General features: G+C 48.7%; 1 protein-coding gene across 2 annotated transcripts in view; it reads right to left on the bottom strand.

The window, feature by feature from the left end:
* Window positions 1-841: 841 nt before the first annotated feature.
* LOC131108637 (POU domain, class 6, transcription factor 2-like) overlaps window positions 842-19,963 on the bottom strand; it is a 50,886-nt gene continuing 31,764 nt past the window's right edge. For both annotated transcript variants that reach the window (XM_058059821.1, XM_058059822.1), the window contains 5 exons: window positions 11,723-11,860; window positions 8,045-8,254; window positions 6,394-6,547; window positions 4,497-4,665; window positions 842-1,992 (listed from right to left, as the gene is read on the bottom strand). In XM_058059821.1, coding sequence (XP_057915804.1) covers window positions 1,479-1,992; window positions 4,497-4,665; window positions 6,394-6,547; window positions 8,045-8,254; window positions 11,723-11,860 — 1,185 coding nt within the window. In that variant the 3' untranslated portion in view covers window positions 842-1,478. The remainder of the gene's footprint in view (window positions 1,993-4,496; window positions 4,666-6,393; window positions 6,548-8,044; window positions 8,255-11,722; window positions 11,861-19,963) is intronic.

Below are 19,963 nucleotides of genomic sequence, written 5' to 3'. Positions count from 1 at the left end.
TAAAACAAAAATCCCCCCCAAATTGTGACTAGTTTGGACTTTACTCAATGAAATTCACATTTCTTTCGTTGCTATATGACGCTCATGTGATAGGTGAGTAACCCAAAACAGCCTCTTTAAGACAAAAGTACTGGGACACATACAGGAAGTGACCTTCCTTTGATGGGAGTCCAAATGGTGATATTCCAAATATTTGCAGTCAGCATAGAATCGGCCAAAATATCTTTAGGGACTGCGGATGTCGAGCCTGACCAGGACCAGGTGATCCCAAACTGTCACAATGCATCATCTTGGCCCTTACGGATGAGGTAAGACCTCAAGGTTCCAACGCTGGCGTGCGTGAGGATAGGCTCAAAAGTCACGACCAAAGTGGCGTTGTGCTTGAAAAGAGCAGCCTTGAAGTTCAATGAACGGTTGGGACGTCTCAGGCTGGGCGGTGAGGCGGCGTCGACAAGCATGGAGGCGAGCTAACGTCGGGGTCCAGGGGTTTCAGGATTGATTCAGAGGCATGTCCCATTACTTTTGTGTACCTTTCGTGGAAGGGAATGTGAATAGATGGCAAATCGGGAGCCGTAATCATAAACAATAATCATGAGCAGCACACGAGAGGAGGACGCAGACGTAGAAATAAAAGGAGTGAAAGGAAAGTGAAAGGAGCTCCACAATGAAAGGGTTTTGTCGTGTGGAGTTATGGAATATTTGGGGCGTTACATGCGTTCCTTTTGTTACATATTGGCGTGACGCTAAAAGATTTACAAGGCTGCTGCAGCTGCTTGGCATGATGTTTATTAGTGGGGGGGCGGGGTTGTGGGGGGGGGGTTGTTTTTTTTTTTTGGTTTGTTAAAAGTGAGAGGTGGAGTTTAGAAAAAGAGGAGAAAAAGTCTTTGAAAGTCAGTCCTTGAGATGATGTTCTTTGGCTATCGGGCTTTGGCAACAGAATGACACAGCGGCTCACCATCATCATCATCATCATCATCATCATCATGGAGTCATGAAATCTTTTAGAAAGACCTGTAAAAGTTGTACAAAGTCACACAATTATTATTATTATTATTATTATTGTATTTTTCTGTGTCCAAAAGTGAGCTTCATTTGTGGAATATTTTTTTTGGAATATTTACATCAAAAGAATGCAGGAGGGAAAAAAAAGAAAGACGTAAAGCTTCCATCTGCGGGTAGAAATGTAGAAATGTCGAGCACATTTACATTAGAAAAGTATTCTTGGTACTCCGATGCAACATACTTTGGTAAATAGTGTTTTCATTTGGTTTGCTCTTTACTAAATCCCCCCCTCCCGTACCCCCCCGAACAACAATTGGTCATTTACATCACATTGTAATCTCTATTCTTGTCTTTTTTTGGTTTCATGTACAGAAGAAGTGTGGAAATCACAAAGACAACACAAAGCTTTCATGAGTCCGTCCGCCATCTTGGTCGTGGAGCGGGGCCGCCTTGCTGTTTTGGTTTTGGTTTTGGGTTCATTTGGGCAGGTCGTCGAGGGGGTCGCCGAGCGGGTCCACGGGCGGCGCCCCCACCACGCCCATATCGGGCTGTTTCAAGCGCTTGATGGTGTTCTTGAGGGCCTGCCTCTTGTTGCAGAACCACACGCGCACCACCTCCCTGTCATAGTTGAGCTTCTCGGCTATCTCCGTCATTTCCTGTCCCGACGGGTGCGTGTTCTTCTCAAAGTGGGCGTTGAGGATCTCCAGCGCCTGCGGGGTGAAAGAGGTCCGCCGCTTGCGCTTTTTGGAGGGCTCGCTGCCGATAAACTCAGTCAGGTTCTGCATGCCGGACCGGTGGCGGGCCTCAGCCTCGGCCATCCAGCGCTCCAGAACCGGCTTAATCTTCTGGGCGCTTTTAGGGGTGATGTCCAACTTCTCAAACCTGGCAGGATATAAAAGGCCAGGGTTCAGTTTGCCTGTCAGACTGCTAGCTATCGTGTTCTCTTGGGCTTCCTGTGGTAGGAAAAAGTGGCTTCTCAGGATGGTGTGTCTGCATGGGGAGAGTTGAGAAAGAACAATCTTACTTAGGTGTCCTCGCCACAACACGGCACAAGCTGCCTGCCTCCTCCCGCTAACGCTCTCATCGCACTGCAGGTGGAATGAGGTGGAATGAGCCAGAATGCCGTCGGAATGAGCGTTCCTGGATAGTCCAAACATTCGGACTGCATTCTGAGGGCATTCCAAATATTAGAGCCCATTCGTGTGGCCGGCCCGAATGTTTTCTTAGTCTTAGCGAACTCCAACAGAATTCCAAACATTCTGATCGTATTGGAAAAAAAAACATGCCGCCACATGTCACGGAAACATCGCTATGAAGCGTCTTTGCTTCAAACGCCAAGGAAAAAAGGAGCCGAAACGTCACCGACCAATGACGCCACAGCTTCCGAATCAACGGTTAACTTCTTTTTACACTTGCATTCTGTAAAATGCCAATCATTTGCTATGATTGTCTTGCAGTTCTATCGCAATAAAAGCATCCGGATTGCTTTGTGGACGTTTGTTGTCGTGTCCAGTGTCGTGTTGTGCGATGCTTTTAAGTCCACCCAGAGCAGGAGTGGACCAACAGGTGGGATGGCGAGGCAGCAGACACTCTGGAGCCTCTTGGCGGAATAAACACACACACACACAAACACACACAAACACACACACAAAACTTTTTTAATGGCGAGATGCGGAGGCACGCAGCAGGAGGTATTATTTATACTGGCAGCGCTGCATCGGAGAGTACATTAGTAAATATGAAGAGTCACCGGAGACCACAGAGGCTTTTTTTTAGGGGGGGGCATGGGGGGGGATCAACAAGAAGGCAAACGAGTGTAGAGCACTCCCCTTCAACGGGTGCATCGGCGCGAGGAGGAACAAGTGACCCTGAACGCACCACTCTGCTTCAAAGTGCCTCCTCAGACATGTGTCTATGTTTAGCCCTCTCTGTCTCACACACACACACACACACACACACACACACACACACACACACACACGCACACACACACGCCTGTCAAACAATACTTTTCACTGTCATGCATGTATTGTTACGCCGCTTAGGTCCCATATACCATCAGTAGTACAGGAAGTGTGTTAGACAGTTGAAGTGCTTTTAGGAAGCCCTACTGGAAACAGGCCCCGCCCTGTGTGTGTGTAGTTTGAATCCCAAAGAGACGTGTGTGTGTGTGTGTGTACTGTGCATTTCATCCACTTTTTACACACAGCTGACTGGCAGATAGTTGGTAGTGTCATGGATTTTAAGATGTGTAGCAAAGCCTCTTTTTTTTGACATTGTGATTTATTTTTTTTCTGGAGCTGTCCTTGGTACTTTTCACACATGAATTTAACATGAATGCAACTTAAATCATGAAAGCAGGATTGTTCGTGCTGCAGACACAATTTGATGAATCGCGACCTCTACTAATGATGAAGGTCAAGTTGAAGTTTGTTGCTAATTTGTCCTACTTTTTACATTTTCCTTAAATACTAAAGTATGAACTAAAGTATGAACCTTCCCACCGAAACCTCATATGAACATGAAATGATTTCATGGCTGTACCACTCCCAGCCACTAGCTGGCCCACTCCCACGGCGTGGACATGCTACGACCCATCAAGCCGTTCTTTGGCATCACGTCTCCACCCCGGCGACGGTCTCACATGTCACGTGACGCCGACTAATAAAGCTCCAGTCAAAGTTAGTGAGCGATGAGAGGAGACAAGATGGCGGCGTCTGTCGGGCCTCTTCAAACGTAACGTTGATGTTAACCAAATGAGAGCACGCCCAGGCCGGACCGCTACTTAAAGCATCAGCATGTCATGTCCCGTGTCTCACACACACACACACACACACACACACACCGAAGGAACAGCAGCCCACAGAGTGTTTATTTTTGAAGCTAATGGCTTTTAATGTATGTTATAAATATTTGAATTATGGCCGACTGTGTAAATATTTCATGTGAGGACTTTTGGACATTAGGTGGTCAAGGGCGGGGCTCATAAGAAGCCGCCAGGGGCCCCTGTACCGTTTCACATTTTATCGGACGTTTGATGTTGATGCGATGAAATTTTTAAAAGCCTCCCCGAGGCGTCGCGTCGCATAAACAGCCCAGGAAGTGAATTTGGACCAGAAGGAAGTCAGGAAAACAAATGGTGAAACGCGGTGGTTGCATGCTACGGTTGCCGCGGACGGCGTAGGCCGATCGTCTCATGAATATGCGAGGCGGCATTTAGGACTTAAACGCTCCGACATGACAATCTTATTAGCGGACGACGGGATCGGCGCGGTGCTCTCCCGTGTTGAAGAGCGGCCTTAGTAATTATTCAATGCTCCTAAGTGCACGCTGTAATACACGCCGTCTATGTATTTTGCATAAGCGAGGCGCGGCTGTCATGTCAGAGGATTAGAGGCAGGAGAGGAGACGACAGCTACAATTATGGACTCTAATATCTGACTAATGTCTCCCAGAAAGTAGGACAGACTCCATGACTTGGTTTTCCTCCTTACCTGCAGATGGCGGACTGGCTGTAAGCGGGGCCCTCGGCGGCGCTCAGGGCCTGGCCCACCTGGGTCTGCGTCAGGCCCAGCGACAGGCGGCGGATCTTGAAGGCTTTGGCGAACTCGCGGATCTCCTCCAGGTTGACGCCGTCCACCTCGCTGGGGGCGGTCTGCGGGTCTGTGGGGACGGGCACACGGCTCAGGTTGGACTTCCTGTCTCGTCGTGTTATTTGTTTGCACAGCTTTGACTCATGATTGAGGGAACGAATACGGCCTATTATTACTAAAAAAGCAAATTGTACTTATTCCTGGCAGAAGAAGCGCTGTAATTGTGAATGTAGTACTGCCCATTGGCCACTAGGTGTCAGTAAAAGTTACCCTTCACAGGCTTTTGCATTGAAACTCCTGTTTTGTGTGTCATCTTCGTTAGCTGCTCTCGTTCCCCGATATTATTCCCCCCATCGGTCGAATTTCCTCCCGTGGTGACTTCCTGTCAGCCCTTGCTGTGCCTCCTTGCCCGCTGTGTTGTTTTGCTACTTTGGCCCGTTTAGTGCGGCGTTTGTCTCTGTGCGAGCCGAATAAAAGCCTTCCTTCCACCTTCCTGCCACCGTGTCTCCGCAAGGTGGGGTGACGCTACACGCAGTCTCAGCGGAACATGACACACGGTCTCATTTTCCGCATTCTGAGAGCGCATTCAGCGCTTTAAAGAAAAGCGATCGGGTCAGGGCGGGTTAAACGGCGTTGGCCCTCCGCAGCGAATGTGAAATAAACGCATGAATACAGACGCGTGGAGTGCGAATCCTTCATCTGCCGCATAAAAAGATGATGACACGGAGCATGTCGCTACATCTTCAGCTGATGAATAAAGAGGCGTTTTTTACATTCAGGCATGTAAACAGTATATTTGCAGGCTGGCGCTCGGACACAAAGCTGCGTTCAAGCAAACAAACTCCTCACAGAAGTGCTGAATGTTTGCATGCCGGCGCGTCTTCAAACAACACAAACTTCACACAGTCCTTTCTGAAGAATTGGCCGGTTAATCAAAAGCGATTTGCCGCCGCGCGTCAGCGTCAGGTGCCCTGGCATCCTGCTTACTAAAGCAAAGTTTGCGCCGGTGAATTATTAATCTTGGTCATTATGGATGAATTATTAAAGGAATCCTCCAAGCGTATTTAAGCCAAAAATCTATGAGGCTGCCATCTCCCCCTGAGTGACGTGAGTGAGGCCGCGTCCTCCGCAAGCAAAAGTGTGAATGCTTGCAGGATAAAGAAATAAACACACGGGAGGGGTTTGGGTGGGGGACAGGGGGGATGAGCAGGCACATTGATGAGCGTCTGGCTCCCTGCGGAGACTGTTTACTTAGCATTTGCTAATGGCGGACTTCTCCACTGCCCTGGCAACCGCATCCTTTCTTATCCTAAAAGTTCACCTTTGAAACCTTTCATTAATGTGACTTCAACCGCAGCGAGATTTATGCTTGCGAGGATTTTTCAGTGCTCCGGTATGCGTTTTTGTGCGGGAATGGGAAACGCAACAAGTCCACCACAAGTTGATCAATGGCGACTTGCTTAGCCTCTTTAATGCAATCCCGCGGCGTTGTAGCCGTCCTCAAAATGAGTTTGCTTTGAGTCGACTTTGATGAATGCAATTCACTGGAATAACACAGACTTTGTGAAAAGGTAATGGCCGCATGTCGACAGGCAGCGTGCTGCCGTGATTTATAAGGAAATAAAAGACCCCCGTGCACTCACAATTAATTCATTATTTATATTACATTTTGGACATTTTATTCTATATTTTTTTTGCCCCCCTTATTATTATGACCGCATTTAAAAAACAGGAAGTGACCAAATGATCGGTACAAATAAAGTCACAGCAATGAAAGCATCCAACGCCGGATACTTACTGCTGACCAGCTGCCCCACGCTGAGCGCCGAGGAAGAAGAGGAGGTGGACGAGGAGGAGGAGGGCTGCTGGAGGGGGCTGTGTCTGTGGGGCATGTGGAGCAAGCCGGGCTGGGAGGGGGTCGGCCCGCTCGGACCCTGCTGGGCCTGAGGCAGCTAGAAACACACAAGCAGAATACCCATGGCGTCATTTAAAGCAATCACGTCATCGCTGATCATTCCACATCCATTTTTTAGAGCGCCTGTCTTCATTATAGAGTAGGCTGGAGCCTATCCCAGGCAAAAAATGTCAATTTTTTTTTAAATGACAATGCAATATTCGGAAAAAAAAACAATCTTAGGAGCATAACATCAAAATATTAAAGACATTTTTTAAAGCAGTAATATTATGAGAAGCAAACAGCATAAGATTTTATTTTCTGCCAGCCAAATTAGATTGGCAAAGAGGTTATAATTAGTAACAATAGAAACAAAACAAAATAAAGTGACAATTTTTGTAAAGTTAGGTCAGAGAAAAAATGACAATGTTATGGGAATAAAGTCATAATATTGCGAAAATAATATAAGAACGTTGAAATATTTGGAAAATTTCAGAAAAAAACGACAAAAATGTGAGAATAGCCAATAATAATAATATTAATATTTTTCACCTTTCTTGAAATATATATATATAATATATATAAAAAAAAGTTTTTAGCATGTGCTGCTAAGGCGTAGAAAACCCATTCAAGAAGGGGGGGCGGGGCATGCAGACTCCAAGCAGCCATGTTCCTGACTGTGAGGCTGGCGTGCTAACCAGCGGGCCCCCACGGCACGTAATTACATAATTAACAGCTGAATCTAACGAGGAATACGCGTCAGCTTCACAGCTCGGACGGTTTCTCCTCCGAAACACAAAACCGGGGCGGCGACAATTAAGTTTTGCACACGCGTGGCAGCCAGAACGTGAACTAAAAAGAAAAGCGGCGGCTCCAGCAGTCTTCATATCAAACATAATTCATGATCCTCTGATGGCAAAATAACAATGTGTTTTTTATGTTTTATGCACCTTGGAATCGCTCTTACAAGATCAACACTTCACTTTTTAAAAGCCGTTTCTGCCACATAAGCCCGGCCGGCTTTAGCTATTAATTATTCTCTCTGTGGCATGTGTTTGTTTGTTTGGGATGCGGGTGTGTCAACAGCGTTGCGCACGCTGTCAGGACTGCTGACAGGCTGGGAGAATTATCTGGCTTCACTGGAAATATTCCACACTGCACACTCTTGACAAGCGTAAATGATTCCCCCGCCGAACAATGTGTACGCCCGGGTCTTTGAAGTGCACGGCGCACCATAAAGGTTACGTAGCGATGCAGTAATTCATGCGAGAGCGCGGCGGCCCGTCGCAATTAAGTGTCCGTCTGCTGAGAGCTCGTCCGCGCCGCACTTTAGGCCGCTGAGTCAATAACGTTTACGTTGTCGACAGGAAAGTTTGGGGCTTTTCATACGTAGAATGCATCATTCATTGAACTTCCCCTGCGACTGGAAGCTAGGAAATGTGCTCTAAACAGCGGGAGGAAGCAGGGAGGAAGCAGGAAGCGACATTACGGTCCGTGTTGCCCCCCCCCCGCCACGCTTCACGTGTGCCATTGTCTTGTCTGGCGTGTTTGTTACCTGCTGTCCGGGCTTGATTGGCGACAGCGTGATTCCCTGGGTGTTGATGACAGGCAGGATCTGATTGCCGATCACCGTGGCGATGATCTGGCCTTGAGCGTTGGTCAGGAGCTGCGGGGTAATCGGCGGCACCTGCAGGGCCGGGTTACCGCCCCCTGATTGGCTGGAGGGCCCTGCAGAGTTTGGCATCAGTGGGATTGTTCCGATTATCTTGGGGGCGAAAGAAAAGAGACAAGACGCTTGGTTTTGTTTGGAGAGGAAGAAAGACGGCACGTGAAGGTTACGTGAACGGACAGACAGACGTACAGTAAAGGGGCTGATGTTTACATCATGTGTGCACGTTAAAGACGTATGTGAATGGACAGACAGACGTACAGTAAATGGGCTGACGTTACATTGTGTGTGCATGTTAGACGTATGTGAATGGACAGACAGACGTACAGTAAATGGGCTGACGTTTACATCATGTGAATGTTAAAGACGTGTGTGACACGCCAAGGTGCTGAAACCAATGCGGAGTGAGCCCCCTTCCTGCCTGTTTGGGAGGGGAGAGACGGGGAAAACTCCCATGCACATGGCGATGTTTATGGAAGTAAACCAAAGTTACTGATGGTTTGTATTTTCCCGTATTGCTAAAATGAAGGAAGGAGGTTTTTGGGAAGAATTAGCAGCCATTTTTCGGCATGAGAAATCTTTGAGTGGTCTGTTCGCCGTCCGCATGCGTGACGGTGAGAGAGGAACATGACCAAGCGTCCAGTGATGGTGCAAAAGCAAGTGAGGAGTGCTGGGAGCTCACAACAAAGGTCAGCACTGAGTGTGTGTGTGTGTGTGTGTGTGTCGGTGCACACCAGTGACCGTGTTATCCATCAGCAGGCAGGAGCGTGTGCATGCGTGACGATGAGCGTCTAAGTGTCTTTGTGTGTCTCTGCTGAGAGGCCTGAACAGGAAGAGCCGAATGAGAACCAATAAGAAGGCGGAGGGGAGGATCAGGCTGGACCTGGTGGTTCCAATCCAACTCAGCAGGTCCCGGGGGAGGGGGTTGGGGGGTGGGGGGTGTAATCAGGAAGGGCAGATCAGGAGGGGCGGCAGAGTGTCACGGCGTTTTAGCTCTCAGAGCCGGCAGAGTGTGGCCAAGAGTGGCGGACAGGAGGGGGACTTGGCGCCTCTTCACCGTGATGAAGGTTAATGTCATCTGGGGAGCGGCTCTCCGGCTTTGAGCGCGGGTCTCTGACATGCTCCACTCCAGCACGCCTCATTACACGGGAGCGGCTCGGCGTGCGGTCACCGCCATTGCAAATTCTCTTATTCGGACGGCGGGCTTCGAGCTGAGCGAGATTGTCTTTGTGTCTTTGTGACGGTGCTTTCTGTCTTCGCACTCGTGTCACGCCTGGAGGTGGATGTGGAAGTAGTCACAGGCGGCGGGGAGGGTCTTACTTAATGTCATGGCTACACTGTCGCAGTATATTCACCAAAGAGTAAAGTAATACTGCTATTTTTTCAAAAGATGTACTGCAAAAAAGACCCCCAAAGATCATCTAATGATATGATGCCCTGCTGCAACGTAAAAGTCAGCCTTTAAATGAACATCCCGTCCCAAAGCAGCAGAAAATGACTTGTAGCTTCTCCCCAGAGGCCCCCTCCTCCCCTGACATAATCGGGGGGGATCAGCCAGCGAAAGGTGGGCCGGCAATCTGTAATTCATCCCGCCACGCCTCATTTGCTTACGCTGCTTCGCATTAGGGGAGAGATAATTTATCTCTCTCTCTCTCTGCGAGCTCGCTTTACAAACGCCCTCCCATGATCTCCTGCCACTTAGCATATTTCATTGCGCCGCTCGGCGGAGCCCCCAGCGGATCCCCCCGCTTTGCATGCCGGCGTGGCGGGGGGAACTTGTTCCGCTCAATTATTCATCATCATCGCACTAAGTGGTTGTTCCATAAGCATAATAAAAGAGCAGGCGGGTGACAGCTTAGCTTGTCCCGTCATGCCATGCGTCTGCTCGCAGGTGAAGCTTTCATGGCGGGAAAGGATGCGAGGAAGAGGCCTGGCGGGGAATGCTGGAGTATTTAGGAATATCGCGGTTCCGCTTAGATAATTCATTATTATCCTTATCCGTGTGTCACAAATACTGTTACTTAACATCTTAGCACTTACAGTCAACTGCAAGAATAAAGAAAAAAGTACTAGTACTATCATTTGCATTATTTATACAATGCCAATAAAAAACAGCCACAGGCCACAAATGGCACCCGTGCCGCAGTTTGAAGAGCAATATTTAAGTAAGAATGTTAATGCATGAATAGCAGAACTCCAGCATGTTGCTAAGTAAGGTTGCCATAGAGACCAACCAATTAGCTTTATTTCTCCAATACAACATGGAAATGGAACTTCAGCACGTCCATGTTGGTAAGCGAGAAGGATTCAAATCCTGCATACTGTAACAGCACCATGTGAGAAAAAGCACATGGCTCCACATATTGTCATTTATTGGATAGAAGCCATCAAGGCTGAGAAGATGTGGTTATACGTGCTCATCATTAGGATTTATTTGGCATTGGTAGAGATCTGCGTTTGGCTGTTTTTCTTTCGTTTGTTGTGTTTGCAGCCTGCGGAGCGTTGGATGGCGTCTTCGCCTACTGAGAACATAAACGGCCACTCTCTGGTAAACACTAGCCTTTGTTTTTTTTAGCTTTTCTGCGTAAAACGTCCATGCATTTGTTGGCGCTCCGGCCCGGTTTGAAGTTTACATTAGACTGTATGATCTTTTTTTGGGGAGGGGGTGGCTGCGCTGCGATAGGGCAGAGCCTCCGTCTGAATAATGCCAGGGAATAATGAGCTGGGGAGCAAAGGCTGTAGCCCAGGGCTTTGACCGTCTCGGTGACCTGATTATGTCAGGGAGTGTCAGCGGCAAAGACTACAAAAGCACAGTGCATCGCATCAAGTCCACATCCACGCTGATCCGTGCCCAGAGCTGCAGGCACCTCCAGAGCCACCAAAGTCCATACTGTCTCATTATCAACATTTAGCATCAAGCGCACGGACCGCGGTGCCCGCTCGCCGGGGTAGCATGGAGACTTTAAAGACTTTAGACTCGCCGTCGTCTCCATCAAATAGCTTTTTGTTTCATGTCCTGTCCTTACAGGTACGCCGTCCAACCAAAAGTCAACATATTGAGGCCAGTCCATGCGTTAACAGGATGAACGTGTGTGCGGCGGCATGAAGAGGTCCGTGTAGGGTATACACACACATACGGTGTTGATACATTTTCCTTGAATACGTGCAGTGTGCACCTGCAATAAGATGATTCATTAGATGGGGCCTGGCGATGACAAGCATCATCATTCAAGCCTCTGGCTACTGATGGAACAATCCTGCAGCCACCCTTTAAATATGACAAGGTCAGCGTTTTGCTGCGACGGTCGCATGCGGATAAGAGGAGGAAGGCCTTTGTTTACACTCCCCCCCCCAAAAAAATATCCTAATATATGGTCGGGTGGCGACTACACAGTGCAAACGAATACTGTAGAACGACACTCAGAGGAGCGGGTCCAATCGCCTTTTCTCCATCTGCAGTGCTGACCAGTTCCTGGGGGCTCGCCACCAGTACGGTACTTTTACTGGGAATACACTGTGATACTGTGATGCAACAAACAACGATATTCCACCCCCGGTGCTCACCTGTCCTTGAGCGTTGGTGACCAGCTGTCCGGAGGCTCCTTGCAGGTTTGACAGGGCGTTGCCAAACGCCTGCGAGCCGGCGATGGATCCCATGGCGGCTGCTGCCACCGCCGCCTGACTGGCCAAAGGATTCAGCTGCTGGGGGGGGAGCATATCTCATGTTAATGTTGGGTCCTGGATTACGAACATCATCAATGAATCGTGTTGGTGAGGCAAGAAGGACGGGGGTCTGGTAATGGTGGCTGGAAGGTCCCTGGCGGGGTTCCCAAAGGTGTGTGCGACGGAACCCAGCGGGAGGTTCAAGGCCAGCGAGGAACGCTGTGAATAAGTGACCATTTTACCGCTCTAAGTGCTTCCCCCGGCCCCCGGGGGCTCCCCACGGGCGCCGGTCTTCATGCCTTCAGCATCCCGCCCTCACAATGGAAGCAGACCGTGGCGTCATGCTTGACGATTTCAGCGAGCATCCCTCCCGTGTCATACTTTATGTCTGGCGGCGTACTTTGGAGGGGCGAGAATGAGCAGCTTCACGTCTGTAATGGACTCGTCGGGTCTGGCTCGGGCTCCTCGCGCCAGGGAGAGTCCGCCGCAGCCACATAAATCAAGCTAACCGGGTATTAGGGGGCTGCAAACGCACCGCTGATTTGGTTGCGGTGCAGCAGAGCAAAGTCTTATTAGGTTGACTAAGTAGATGAAAGAGCGCAAGGAGATGGGAGACTTCCCGATTATTCCCCGGAATAAAGAGTAAAGAATAAAGCAAACAGGACCGCCGGCTTCCTGGTGGCAACAAAGTGAAGCAGATTTGGTGTAAAAGGCAACATTTCTTTTCAGTCCAGCGTGGCTGGTGTGAGATCATTCAGTTATCACAAGCCAACCACCATATATTATTACACTTTCTCAAATCAAATGATGGGGGTGGGAATCAATACTTTTTCATTGACAGTAAAGGTTAAGCACATTAAGAATGACACTGCATTTGTCTTATGAAATCATATTTCATGTTGGTGGCCCTCAAATTGGCCGTGATTGATATTGGCTCCCCGCTTCTGAAAGTCATGCACTTTTTTTTTTTTTACCCCCATCATGGCAAAATTGTCTTTTATCTGCGCGACAGCGGCCCTCTCGGAAATCTCTCAAAAGTTGAGAAAAGACCCAATTTCCCAGCCAGGAATAAATGGTTTTGCGTGTGTGGATGCTGTGGATGCTGTGATGTGTTAACGAGCAATTAAAGCGACAACGCGGGGAGCTTTGAGACATATTGGCGATATCATCATTGTGTTTCCTTCAATAACAGTCCTCTCCGAGCCGCCGCTATTGTGTTCAATCAGGCTGAAAAGAGAGCCGCCTTTATTGCCGTATTTGTGGAGTAAGGAGCGGCGAGGCTGTGTGTTTCCACACCTAAACAGGTGATTTTCCGCCACAGTGACTCTCCTCTCTCAGCACCTCGGCGGGAGGGACCAAATGACAGACCTGGCCGAGCGTTTGTGCTGATTGCATGTGTTGGGGGAGATAAACAATGATCTCTAAGCTTGCAGACATGGCCGACATTGTGTTTCATTCTTTCCACTCCCAGTCAAAGGATGGCGACGGGATTTCTGCCCAAAAAATATCATCCTAAAAAATGTTACATGTTCTCATAATATGATCTAAAGCTGCCTGTCCACAGAGGTCACATGGTGCGTGTATTCTATTTATATGCTATTTGCTACATTTTGTATATAAAAGCAACGGGTGGTTTTTGGTTAACATCTAAAATTGACGCCACAATTTGGCTCGGTTTGCATTCATTCTCTGGTTAGCGTACAATATGGCGCTCACCTTCTGTTAATAATACACCGTGTGAGTCCATCTATACTGGAATTTTAATATATTTAATCATTTAAATCAGAAAACATTCTTCCTTGCATTACACATTATCTCTTATGGGGAACAACTGATTTGGTTAAAGTCCGCTTCAGTTAGAGTAAGATGTTCTGGAATGCATCATTGACACTAACCAGGGTCTGTCCAAAAAACTGTTCCACTTTAACCCTGAAATGCATGAATTCAACTTCCATGCTTTCGGTAAGAATGATTCTAAAGTCAAACAACTCTTTGGTCGACCGGTGTCCTGGTATGAAGGGTGTTCAACCTAGTAGATGACTTAAAATATTTAGGATTAAACGCGACTAAGCGCTATATTTGTTGTCATGAAACAACCACTTGGGTGGTTGGCAAGAAGCGGGGTACACCCTGGACTGGTTGCCAGCCCATCACAAGAGACAACTCCAGACTGTTCGATCTCCGGTTAACCTAAGGTGCATGCTTTGGGGATGTGGGAAGGAGTACCCACACAAAACCTACACAAGCGAGGCGAGAACATTCAAACTCTACACCCATCCTAACCCCAATCTCCAGACCGTGAGACTCACCACTAAGCCACAATGCCAAACATTCTAATTCCCATGTCGATGGGTTCATAGGCATTGAATACTGGTGAGGGACGCTCCCACTTCCTGCTGTGGTTATCAGCAGGAGACGCACGACAAAAAATGAGAACAACGGCCTCAATTTTTCAGAACATGGAAGTTTGTTCTGCACCTCCCTCGCCCTCCTCTCCCCGCTCCTTCTTGATGTAATCAAGTGTGACATGAGAAAACACGAGGTGTATCTGTCACAAGTCTCCCGCTCGACCTCCTCCTCCTCCTCCTCCTCCACGCCTCCCCTGCCTCACGCCCTCTGTGCTTAAACATCAAAATGCCATTAGGGCCTCCGAAACACCTCCGCTCCCTCGGCTGGCGGGGGCCGAGCGCCGCACTCGTGCACTTTGGGTCCTCTAAGCGCCAACTGTTGCCCACCGCTGGGCCTCTGCTGCACGCCTTGTGAAAAATAAACCCAGACGGGAGGACAGCAAATATTGAGATGGAAGCAGCTGGGGTAAAAACATAAAAACATAAAAACATATACGAGACGATGTTGTCCATTGTGATGGAGTGATGTCATAAGAAAGGCAGCTAGTTAACCGCCGAGGTTTGGCTGATCAAATAAAACGCATTAAGTCACAGGAAATGGAGCCGGCCGGCGGGCTCAGGAATGGCCGCCTCTAATGAGGCGAAATGCAAATGAAGGAGGAAAAGAGTCGTGAAAACGTTGAAAGTAACGATAAAGGCGTGATGGAGTGCCAGACAGTGGCCGTCAATCTCCCCACTCATTACCTTCCTGTGGAATTAACAGCAGCTTTAATCATTACATAAAATCCTCCCCGGCCCATTTGTTGATAATTGTGAGTCTTTTTCATCCATCACCGCCGCACTATATTTCCTCCGGTTAGGGAAGACGGCGAGTAAAAATATAACTTATGCCGTATTCCACTTAGGAATTTTTGATGGGCGGGAATGATCTATTATATTTAGCTGCCTGCTGATGTGTTAAATGGGAAAGTAGTCCGTGATTAAGTGTCTGCGGGAATGTGCTGACCATTCCGGCTCCCGATGTGACATATTTGGTGCAGTTATTCCTGTAGCACACTTGTGTTGGGGACTTGTAATAAATCTAGCGCGGGCCGAGCTCAGAATTTCAAGTAGATACTACCTGCGTGCGTTTTTGGCCGCTATCGCCATGTATCGTCATGGACTTCAAATATTCAATAAGCAATAAAGCATTAGCTTTATTACATTTTAAGAATCTGAGTGGATGTGTACTGTACGACTGGATGTGTACCGACTGCCCACGCCACTGCAGGGGAAATGTCCTTTCACTGGGCTGCGGTTTGACATATAAATATAGCATTTGAATTACTTTAATATCCTCCTAATCAATGCCCGGTGATCTTTTGATGTTCTCAATTCAATATAGGAAGGGTCATCCGTGCCGCGGCTTTATAAACACAATAAAGGTAAATGATGACTCTCCGCTGCGCTCTCCAAAAATATGGCCGGTAATGAAGAGAAATGGTGGAGTTTGAGGGGGAGGTCTGTCATGTGTCATTGGCCGACTCTCAGCCGGCAAGATTAATCGCGGCAGAGGGGCTCCGTGGCGAGGATGCGGCCACCCCTGATCGATAAATTCGCCCTCCCTCTACGCCTCTCCGCTGCACCGTCTCACCGAAACACATACTGTAAAGTCGCTGGAACGACTTGATGGCATTTACATCTCTATTTGGATCCGGTTGCTCTGCTTTGGACTTGTGGAGAGACCCGGCAGAGGAACCCCATTTGGTAACGGAAACTATTCCAAAAGAGACTTCAATAATAACCTCCCAATAATTATGCTAGCACGACATATGTCGTCTTACGTCCAAATTCCCAACCACAAAGCCAGGTTCGCCTTGTAAAAGCATGACCAAACATCCCATAAATGTTGAGGGTACATTGCAGTTTCTCGCAAGTAGCCACTTTACGGTGGCGACCGTGGAGAAATATTTGAGCTAATCTTGGGCAGAGAGCACAAATGGGACTTTTGACTTGGCCTGCTAGGAGGGCATAATGCAATAAGATTGCATTAAAAGCTTCTTTTGACAGCGTGGCGGGCAGCGCTGCACGCTTGTATTGCTCGTGTGAGCCCGGTGCTCTGTTTGCGGTCACTAATGGGCACCAGAAATTACCAGCAGTGGAATGGTGCCCCGCGGGGGGACTGGCCTCCTCAGCAGAGCGGAGCACTTAGACGGTGTCTGGGAGGAGGGCGGTGGGGTGACTCAATGTCATAACCCTGAGTGATAATTAAAGAAACCCTATTCCTTAGCCGCTGTGAGCCGAGGCCTGGCTTGGTGTTTGGATCGGAGTGTCTGCTGTGGGTCGCCCCCGCACCCCCACTCCCCCGTTGTGGACATGTGGTGTGGTTAGGGAGCTGCTGCTGGATGTCCACCAGCACGGCAACCGTGTCAAAGGACCTTCAGCCTTGGCGAGGCCTCACAATGCACCACTGGGAAAGCTGAAACACACCAGTAAGGCTTGCTGCTTTTAGTTTGATGACTTGAAAAGTAATGCGATCATCATCATGTCTTCCATCATTGTGTTTGTCAAACACAATAAATTGAGTAGACTCAATAGAAAATATCAAGCGTACGACTTTGGATGTGACTCAACCTGACGTCATTCCTCGATACTACACTGAAACGCCCCCACCTGTGGTTTACAGTGTCCAACTTAAATATTGTGATAATCAGCCACCGTTCATCCCTCCCCAAACCTCCACCTGATAAAACAATTGTACCCAACACAGACGCAAATTGCATTAAAATGAATTTCAGTGACTTTAGTGGGTAAATTCAAGGTAATGGTGTCGACTCTCTCCCTGCCTAATCCCTCATTTGAAGTAAATAAAAGTAGTAGAGCTGTCATGGTCAGGTTGTTTCCCCTCATTGAGCCCCCCCCCCAGCCCCCCACGCTTTATAATTATTCATATGAAATGTGCTGCTGCTGTTGGTGGGCCGCACACTCTCTTATTTTCTGCTTCAGTCAACAGTGCACATTTGTATTTCTAAATTGCACGGGGCTTGTTATGTAAGGCAATTTTCTGCCTTCTTAAGACCTCCTGTGCATTAATAGCGGGGCGGGGCTGCGGCTGCGGAGGCTGCTGAGGCTGCTGAGGCGATGGCCCGCTCATGCTCGAAAGCAGCCCAGCAGCAGGAAGCTAAACAGGCGAACGTCACTGGACTGTCAGTTGACACGAGCGCTTTTTAAGGACCGTGTCTGAAATTTCGCTTTACAATTATGGAACACGAGGAGTAAAAAACAAAAATGAAACAAGCGCTAAAACGGTACGAAGCAAGCATCAGCAGATTATTCTGAGGCTCCATTTTATTTATTCTACATGTCATTTATCTCATTGAGATTGTTTGATTGACAGATAAAAGTATAATGCAACCGAGCTGCGTGCTCCATAATCCGCGTTTGGTGGTTCGGCGGTACATGTTCCCTTTCACGAAATACAAATTGGCACATGAAGATGGAGACCTGAAGTGGCTCCACTTCCATTGACAGGCCATTAGCTCTAAATCGACGCACGTCATCTTAATTTTGATTGAATATCCTGCAGAGTGATGGTGGTCGTTTTGCTAAATTGAACAGGCTGATCCAGGAAAATCAATCAATGAATCGATTGGCGAGTCTCGTTGAGTACAAATGTTAATATAATGGCAGGGGACATATGGGCTGGAAGTGGCCGAGTGGTGAGGATCTAACTGCGGAAAGCAGAGACACCTCGGCTAGAAACAAAGGCAGCAGACTTGAGGAGGACAGTAAAAAAAAAAGAAAAAAAGAAAAGGGAAGATGGCAAAGAGGTGAGGAAAGATGAAGAGTGCAGACAGGACAGCCTCTCAAAGGCCGCCGTGGTTGGCAGCTGCTGACCTTGGCGGCAATGGCTTCTCACCAGAGGCTTCTAATGAAGGCTGATTGCCAGGGAATAGCAGCGTGGCGGCCAAAGGAGAGTGGCGAGGAGGTGGAGGAGAGTGATAAGAGAGGAGGAAGAGAGAGAGGGAGAGAGAAAAGGATAGTGGAGAGGCTCAGGTAATTGCAGCACTTGTGGGTCTGGGGCCCCGCGGTCCTGTGATGTCAGGGTGCAGTCGGGAAGAAGAGAGATGTCTGCGGACGCTTTGCTGGTAAATTGTGGAGAACAGGGTAGGAGGCAGGCCCCCGGGCTGTAATTACCCCTATGAGTGTACCCGTGGAGAGTGGACAGGCCCGGCGCGGGGCTCTGACAGCGATCACAGGCGACTTTGAGGTGGAGTGGAGACAGACGGCGGAGATCTGAGGGAGGAGGAGGCGGTGGAAGGACGGATGAGTCTGGAAGAGCGTCTTGCGATTAGTACGTCCGTGAAACGACCGTCTGTTTTTAGAGTCCTCATTAGGGTCGTGGGTGAGCGGGAGTCTATCCCGGCGGACGGTGGGCGAGAGGCGGGGCACGTACGGGATACATGTGCACACAGAGAACATGCCAGCAAGCTCGGTGCTAAGCTAGTCCAACGTGTGGCCACAATTATTTCCAAAAACGACTAATAAAACCGAGTCAACCTTCACTAATTTTCAATTGAAGGAGGCGTCCAAGGTCGGAGGTGGACACAGGAGACCACGTGGGAGGAAGGAGTAGGAGGGTCACCCGAGTCCCGGCGCACTACAACCGGAACGGGAGCGCTGATAGACCAGCCTAAGCCTCCCGCTGCCACGGATCAGCGTGTAGCGCCTCTCCCTCTCCCGGCCCGGCCCGATGTAAGTCAGTGGAGTGGCAAATTACAGCAGACCTACAGCTGTAGCCCGACATTATGATTAATTTGATCGGTAATTTCTCCTGTTTTTCATTTTAATCGCCGCGCCCATTCTGCTGTGGCAGGTCTTTCAGATCTAATTAAGATCAATTCCGGTGTAGCGGGCTCGCCCAGCGCCTTCCTGCCGCCAAATCCCCGAGCTCTCCGGGCGTGGAGAAAACCCCGCCGCTCCAATCAATCAACTTCCAGGAAAAAATCCCCACCGGCTCCCGCAATCAGCACATTAGCACACTTAGGCAAATTTCATCATCTTAGCGCCCGTCTATTTGTCATCACTGTGGATATTCCCAGCTGTCACATGTCTACGTGAGCTGGAAGGTGGGTGGATGGGGAGGGGGGGTCTTCCGGCATGACAAGGACCCAAAACATACAGCCACAGAAGGAAAGGAGTGGCATGGGAGAAGCAATTTAAGAACCTGGAATGGCCTCTCTCTCTCTCTCCCATAGTGTGGCAGGACAATTTTGAGTTGCCAAGCAACAGCCTCAAAACATCACGGCTTTGGAAAGTATCTGAAAAGAGAAGTGGACCAAAATCTGTCCTAGTGACCGACTAGAAGAACAAAGGTCCCTCCAGCACACACTAAGCCACCGTTCGCTTGGTTTCAATACAAATTCATTTCTAACTTTATTTTAGTTTTTGTTTTTGATTTAGACCGGAAAGTCCAAAAGATAAAAAAGTCCAACCTACCCCCGCTAATGGTATCAACCTTGAGTGCCTTCACAAAGCCAGCCATATGTCACCATTCATGTGTGTGTGTGCAAAATGAACCAATGAGGTTTTAATGCCATCCAATCACTGACACCGGCTGTGTGGAGCTGACGTTGAAATCCTGTTGAGTGGTCGCTGCCGGCCGTAGCCTGCCCTTGGGCGAGGCACGCTCTCCGCCAAGGCCAGCACTGACCCGGAGAAAGTAAACCCTTTATGTGCGCCCCCCCCCACCCACATACACACACATGTGCACATTTTGGTAATCCTATTTGATTGAGGCAATATCTTAATGATA

Source organism: Doryrhamphus excisus, chromosome 21, assembly GCF_030265055.1.
Source record: "Doryrhamphus excisus isolate RoL2022-K1 chromosome 21, RoL_Dexc_1.0, whole genome shotgun sequence".
In the NCBI taxonomy this organism is placed as follows: domain Eukaryota; kingdom Metazoa; phylum Chordata; class Actinopteri; order Syngnathiformes; family Syngnathidae; genus Doryrhamphus; species Doryrhamphus excisus.
Note: the sequence above shows the minus strand (reverse complement) of the source record. Positions and strands in the feature narration are given on the sequence as shown.